General features: G+C 43.0%; 1 protein-coding gene across 1 annotated transcript in view; it reads left to right on the plus strand.

Moving 5' to 3' along the window:
• Nucleotides 1–5,626: 5,626 nt before the first annotated feature.
• The window catches only part of LOC306752951 (high affinity cGMP-specific 3',5'-cyclic phosphodiesterase 9A-like), a gene marked incomplete at both ends in the record, with an annotated part of 35,416 nt that continues 34,619 nt past the window's right edge, over nt 5,627–6,423 (plus strand). The window contains 3 exons of the mRNA XM_079236784.1: nt 5,627–5,650; nt 5,866–5,985; nt 6,051–6,080. Of these exons, the coding sequence (XP_079092910.1) occupies nt 5,627–5,650; nt 5,866–5,985; nt 6,051–6,080 (174 nt within the window). The remainder of the gene's footprint in view (nt 5,651–5,865; nt 5,986–6,050; nt 6,081–6,423) is intronic.

Here is a 6,423-nt window from a genome sequence, read left to right on the forward strand (position 1 = left end):
TAAGAAACCAAGTCCAGTTGCAATAATTGAGAATGCAGATTAATGCACAACTCCAGACTGCAGTGTGTGAAGTATCACTGTACCTAAAGCAGTGTGTGAAGTATCACTGTACCTAAAGCAGTGTGTGAAGTATCACTGTACCTAAAGCAGTGTGTGAAGTATCACTGTACCTAAAGCAGTGTGTGAAGTATCACTGTACCTAAAGCAGTGTGTGAAGTATCACTGTACCTAAAGCAGTGTGTGAAGTATCACTGTACCTAAAGCAGTGTGTGAAGTATCACTGTACCTAAAGCAGTGTGTGAAGTATCACTGTACCTAAAGCGTCGGTTGGTGTGTACTTGGAGGAGAACAAGGCCCGACAGAAGCAACGACTTTCACCGAGCTTCTCGCCGCAGAACTCGTGTTCACCGCAGTGATGCTGCAGACAGGAGGCCTGAGGGACAGCAGCTACACACACACACACACACACACACACACACACACACACACACACAGCTATGGATACGTGTTCCTTTTCAGATCAAGACTATATATAAAACATGTGATGATATTTTACGAGGAGAAAGTGAAGGAGGATCTTACAGCAGTTGACCTCTGACCTCCAGTCGCCCAGAGTGACGTTGGCTCTCAGTCTGAGGGACTCGGCGTACGCCTCCATGAACTGGCACTTGAGACCGTCCACCGCCGGGTATTTGCACAAAGTGTCTTTGCAGGCGTCCACAAAGGGCTGTGGGTCAGTGAGCTTGTGACCAGCAGAGAAGGGAGCGGCCTTCAGGAGATTACAGCTGATCCATGCAGAGAGGAAGGCGGGTCTTATTAGTGTTCACCTTCCACCGCGGTCACATGACAGCGCCGTGGCACATGGAGGTGTACGGTGAAGGGAGTGTTGGTGTTTTGCTGGGTCAGTTCTTACCGTTCAGTGGAGCGGTTGCAGTTGATCGTACCGTCGATGGTGTCGTTGTGCAGAGTCGCGCAGCTAGGGGGCGACAAACGGGACATTGCATTGGAACCGATACGACACGAAGAAACAATAAATATCAGTCGGTGCATCAAGGTAAGACCAAGTCGTACTCATCCACAGTGGTCTTCATAGCAGTAGTGGTGGTGGTCTGGCTTTCGTTACTGGGGTTTCCACACAAACCCTCTACAGCCCCCGGGAGTCCTGTAGATGTCAGGAGACAATTAGAAGCAAATCAATGGACTCTGACCCTCATAAGCAGAGCTTTTATTCTGAAACTCAGTCCAGAGAGGACGTAGGGTTCTGTACCTGACACGTGTGCAGTGTTGCCATCAAAAAAGACCGTAACGTTGGAGGGCAGCACGGCAGTGACTCCAGTCTGGTCCTTGGAGAGCTTCACCCCGTGAAACACCTGAGCCGTGGAGTTGAGGTTCAGTGTTTGACCTTCGACCTGCAGCACAGCAGAGCGGAGACGTGAAGGAACCACTGGTGAAACATCACACATCTACCATAATCTCATTGGAGAGCATCTCATTAAATATGATGGAGTGTTATAGATTCAGTCAAAAGGTAAGTTTATACGACGCCTCTCTAGAGGTGACATCACAAAGTATAATAATAAATCATCAACAACATGAATTAATAACAGGAAGTCCATATCTGACAGCTGAAGGCTGTGAAAGCCAATGAGTGGAGCTTTAAACCTGGTTCCATAGAAGTAAACAGCATCACTAATAGATCCTGATTACACTGGAGGAACGTAACAGCTGTACACAAATACTGAAGTATTTCTGCAACGCTTCACTGGAGTATTTCTATGTGATGCTGCTTTATACTTCTACTCCACTCCTTCTATAGAAAGCTCCTGGCTTGTACTGATCCTCAGAGCATCAAAGGACCCCATGAAGACACTGTTCTTAGTGGATTATCTTACCACAACTCTTCCACCTTGTCCCAGAGTAAAGGTCTTATTGGACTGAACTATTCTCAAGTGGTCCAGATGAGACACATCTGTACGGCGTCGCTCCAGGAAACCCGCAAAGATCTCAAAAGCAGATCCTTGCTGAGGCTTCATCAGAGCGTATCCACAGCGATCCTAGATGGAGACGAGTCTGCCGTGGAAATCGATGACGGAGGAGCCGGTCACAGTGCACACGGGGGTGGACGGCGCACAGCTGATGGAGACGGAAAGAGACCACCCTTGTCTATTAACGCTCTAATAACTCTAATATAGTGAATATCTATGTGTGTGTAACAATGTTTAGTGGGTTGCATTGTGGGAAATGTAGGATCCAGGGAAAGCCAGGATATCTCTGCTGCTTTGACCTTCATCTCATCCGTAAAGTATTCAGAGGTTACAAGTCGCTTTCGGTCCACTTCATTTAAAATCAGTCAGTCTAACATTTATTAAAGATGTGTTCCAAATATAAAAGAGGACATATTTACGTGTTGTTGCCGAGGCAAACGTCCGAGGGTCCACATGTGCTGCCTGAAGTGAGGACTGCAGACGCGTTACAGACCGTAGAGGAGCAGTTAGCAGCACTCTGTAACCTGCTTGAATCGGGAAATAAAACCTCACCACCTGGGAGGTGATGGAGGTTCATGAAATTAGTTTGATATCAACTTCAGGAGATGGAAATAACAGCAATTATTAGATATCACATGTTTTAGAGGATCTCTGAAGAGTCCCAGTCCACCTGATGTTCCTACCTGAGAGTCTGCATCCACTTAGGTCCATGTAACCTCCTCTACCACTCAATGTTGTAGCATTAAATGTCTCTGCAGCCTGAGATATGCCATTGACCGTTACATTCACGATCTAGAAAAAGTGTTGGACACAAATCAAGGTTAAAACATTCCTGAGTGACCAGTGTAGAACTTCTAAACCTCCTTTTCTTGTGTTGTTGTTCAGCTTCAGGACGTTTCAGTGGGACAGTGAGAGCAGTGGTGACCTCAGCGTCACATGACCAGAAGTTTACCCTTCACCTCCCAGACTGGTTGAATCTGAGAGGGGCGGGGCTTCTGCCCCTGCATAGTTATTAGAAATCAATAGTGTGTGCCTCCCATATTTTACAATTAGATTCAAGAAGCATTTTCTATAAATTACCCAGAAATGTTTGAAAAACCTCATGAAAGTTTTCTCCCAGAATCCACTGAACAACAACAAAGACACGAGTCCTTCTATCAACACAAAGTATTTACACATCACACAGAACCCTCTATTCATGCATGTATATAGAAAAGGATCATAACATTTAGAAGTTTCCACAAACTGAGCAACGGGAATGTGTGAAATCTGACAGCCATCTTTGTTTCTGATGAGCAAAAAGAAGCAAACGTGTTCTCTGTTTCTCTGCAGATGAAATGTTTTAACTGCAGCTGGTTGGAAGAGACTCGACTGGAACTAAAGCACGAGAGGAACCGACCGGCTGAAGTCTCATCCGGAGGTCGGCCTCAGTTCACCGTCATGAAGCAGGTCGGGTCAAGGTCATAACAAAGTCACTCTTCACATGTACTTACAGCTCTACGATTATTGCTGGAGGCAAACTTGACAGCTGCTTGTGTGTCAAAGTTGACTAGAGAAAAAGAAACCTGAAAGCAAAACAGAAAAGAGACAGAATATTAGGAAATGAGTCCAAAATATTTTAGAAATAAACGTCACGTTTTACAAAAAAACATCAACAAAAAATGTGGAACTGATGAGGACTCACTATGGAAACTGCAGCACTTCTGAAGGTGAAGTAATCACGGCAACTTGACTCAGATTTTATGTTTGTCAGAAAGCTTTGAAAATTGTTCCTGTAAGATTGTCTATACACTGACGCAGCGTCCACTGTCACTCCCATCATTACCGACACACAGTCCTGTGACGTGGCAGATGACCCATGTTTTAAACAAACTGTAACACCTGAATTGATGAACTTCACCTGTAAAGAAAAAAACAGACAGAAACACTCATGAAGTAACAACAATGTTCATCTTTTAAAAGACAGACTTTGACTCAAAATCAGCATCATTTCATCTCATTAAACTGTTGGTGATTTATTATTACATTTTAACTGTTTGTAGTGTTTTTTTTATTTCTCAAAAACAAACTCAGTTCAAACCAAAAATAACATGAAAACATTTTTCTTATTTTAGTGAGAAACTTTCCGTCCCACATTTCCTCGTATAGTTTTTGAACCTGTTTGAGCTGTTCTGCATTCAACAGAAGAAAGTGGCGTTCACAGTGAACTGGCTGGTCATTTGTATAATTATTAATATTATTTTATTAATATTTAGTGAGAGAACAAATGTGAAAGGTCAGCGGATGACGACCAGGAGACTGAGACTGAGATGCAGGTGAGCTCCTGTTCTTTACTACAACTCTGAGCTACTATTGTAGTGTCTTCACTTACTGTATAGTGATTCTCCACTACAGCCAAATGTTGAACTTTTACTATTTGTATTTCACGTGACTCAGATTAATAAGCAGAATATAATCAATAATGTTGGAGGAAAAGATAACAGAAGGCAGTGATGTGAACCCTTTCATTAATAACATGTTTATTTTACTCACTTCCGCCCACGAGTATGATTGTCCATAAAAGGTGATGGGACACGAGCTGATGTTCACAGTTCCACCAGGAGAGGTCAGTGTTACTGTTTGAGAGTCCACCTGGCTGGCAGCAGCTGCAGGGGAGCGGGAAGCAAAAGAACAGCACACATCAATTAATACACACTTCTGACTTAGAATGAATTCTGGCTGTAAAAGATTAAACAAATTAATATAAATCTATATTTTTCTCTGTGTGTTTATTTACAGGAATCTGAATCCATTATTTAATTCATAAATGTAAGTAATTAATGTTAAAGCCTTTCAAAACTACTGAATCTATAATTAATCGTCTCAACGTGACTTACTGATGTTGATTAAATGCATTTTATTCATTTGTATTGATTTCATGGACGAGTGTTTTAAAAGTAGCAATTCAGCAAAAATCTGGTTTCAAGGCAGAAGTGAAAAATAAAATGTCTTTTTTCTCATTAAAGCCTTTACAATAAAAAGGTTGCATTCTGAACTAAAGCCCTGGACCCTTTTCAGCAGCGGCTCACCGGCCAACAGGAGCAGCAGAGCAGCTGGAGTCATGATGAGAGGCTGCAGGAGACGGTGGAGAGCTGGGAGAGGAACACTTGTGTTTAGTGAGAGGAACACTTGTGTTGAGTGAGAGGAACACTTGTGTTTAGTGAGAGGAACACTTGTGTTTAGTGAGAGGAACACTTGTGTTTAGTGAGAGGAACACTTGTGTTTAGTGAGAGGAACACTTGTGTTTAGTGAGAGGAACACTTGTGTTTAGTGAGAGGAACACTTGTGTTTAGTGAGAGGAACACTTGTGTTTAGTGAGAGGAACAACTCCTTCTTTCGTCCCTCATGCAGACAGGAGAAGGAACCGTGTGCAGGATCCTGCAGACGGTTATCAAAAGGTTCCTCACTTCTCTAAAGTCCACCACATAAGGGGTTTCCTCACGCTTTATTCATTTATTTGGAAATAAGGGATATTACATTTGTAATTTTATCATCCAATCAACACATTTTGCTTCAAACATAAAGACAACGAGGAAACTGAAAAGAGGTGGAACTTGAGTTAAAATATAACGAGAATAAATCATCAAATTAAGAGAAACACGATGAAGAGGGACAACATGAGAGCAGTGTGACAATTATCCTCTACAGGCATGGAGCTTTTTCTACAGTGTTATAATAACAATAATACAAATAATAATGAATTACAAGAGCAGAAATAAGATGTGGAGGTCTTTGAAAGTAAAATAAAAGAATCTGAAAGACATAAAACGAACATGTCCAAATCATTTCAATGAGCAGTGCCGTTTTTCTTTGCTTCCCTGTTCTTGTCTATAACACACAGAGTTCCCATGATGCATCTGCACAGAGGGATCACAAAGACCTGCAGACACACGAACCCCGGCAGCGAGAGGACGCCTCTTACCGTCTGGAGGTCGGGATGAGCAGCAGGGAGATGGAGCAGGTAGAGGTCTGGTCTCTTCTCTCGGCCGATGTGCCAGCTGTGTGTCTCCATCTCTTTTTATGCAGGTTCTCCTCATCACGCCCACAGAGACGGAGGCAAGTCTTCACATCCTCCAAAACTCCCCAAACGGGCTTTTTGTCACCTGTAGCTCTGTTGCGTCACTTGCTTTTCAGAGCAATAACTCAGGAATTCAGAACATGGAGTTCCATATGAATCGGGTCCTGAGAGAAGCCCTGGGGGAAATATTACCCAACAGTCTTTCTACCTGCAGCTTTCATTTCATACTGTTGATGAACAATCATGAGACCTGACTTTGCTTCTTTGATTAGAAGTTATGGAGGACGGATAAAACAAGTACAACTAAACAATGGGTCCCCTTGTGTGGTGTTCAGGTCTGTGGGGCCCGTTTGAATTGTTTATCAGTACACACTGTACACA

The sequence above is a fragment of the Taurulus bubalis genome (assembly GCF_910589615.1).
Source record: "Taurulus bubalis genome assembly, chromosome: 21".
NCBI lineage: Eukaryota > Metazoa > Chordata > Actinopteri > Perciformes > Cottidae > Taurulus > Taurulus bubalis.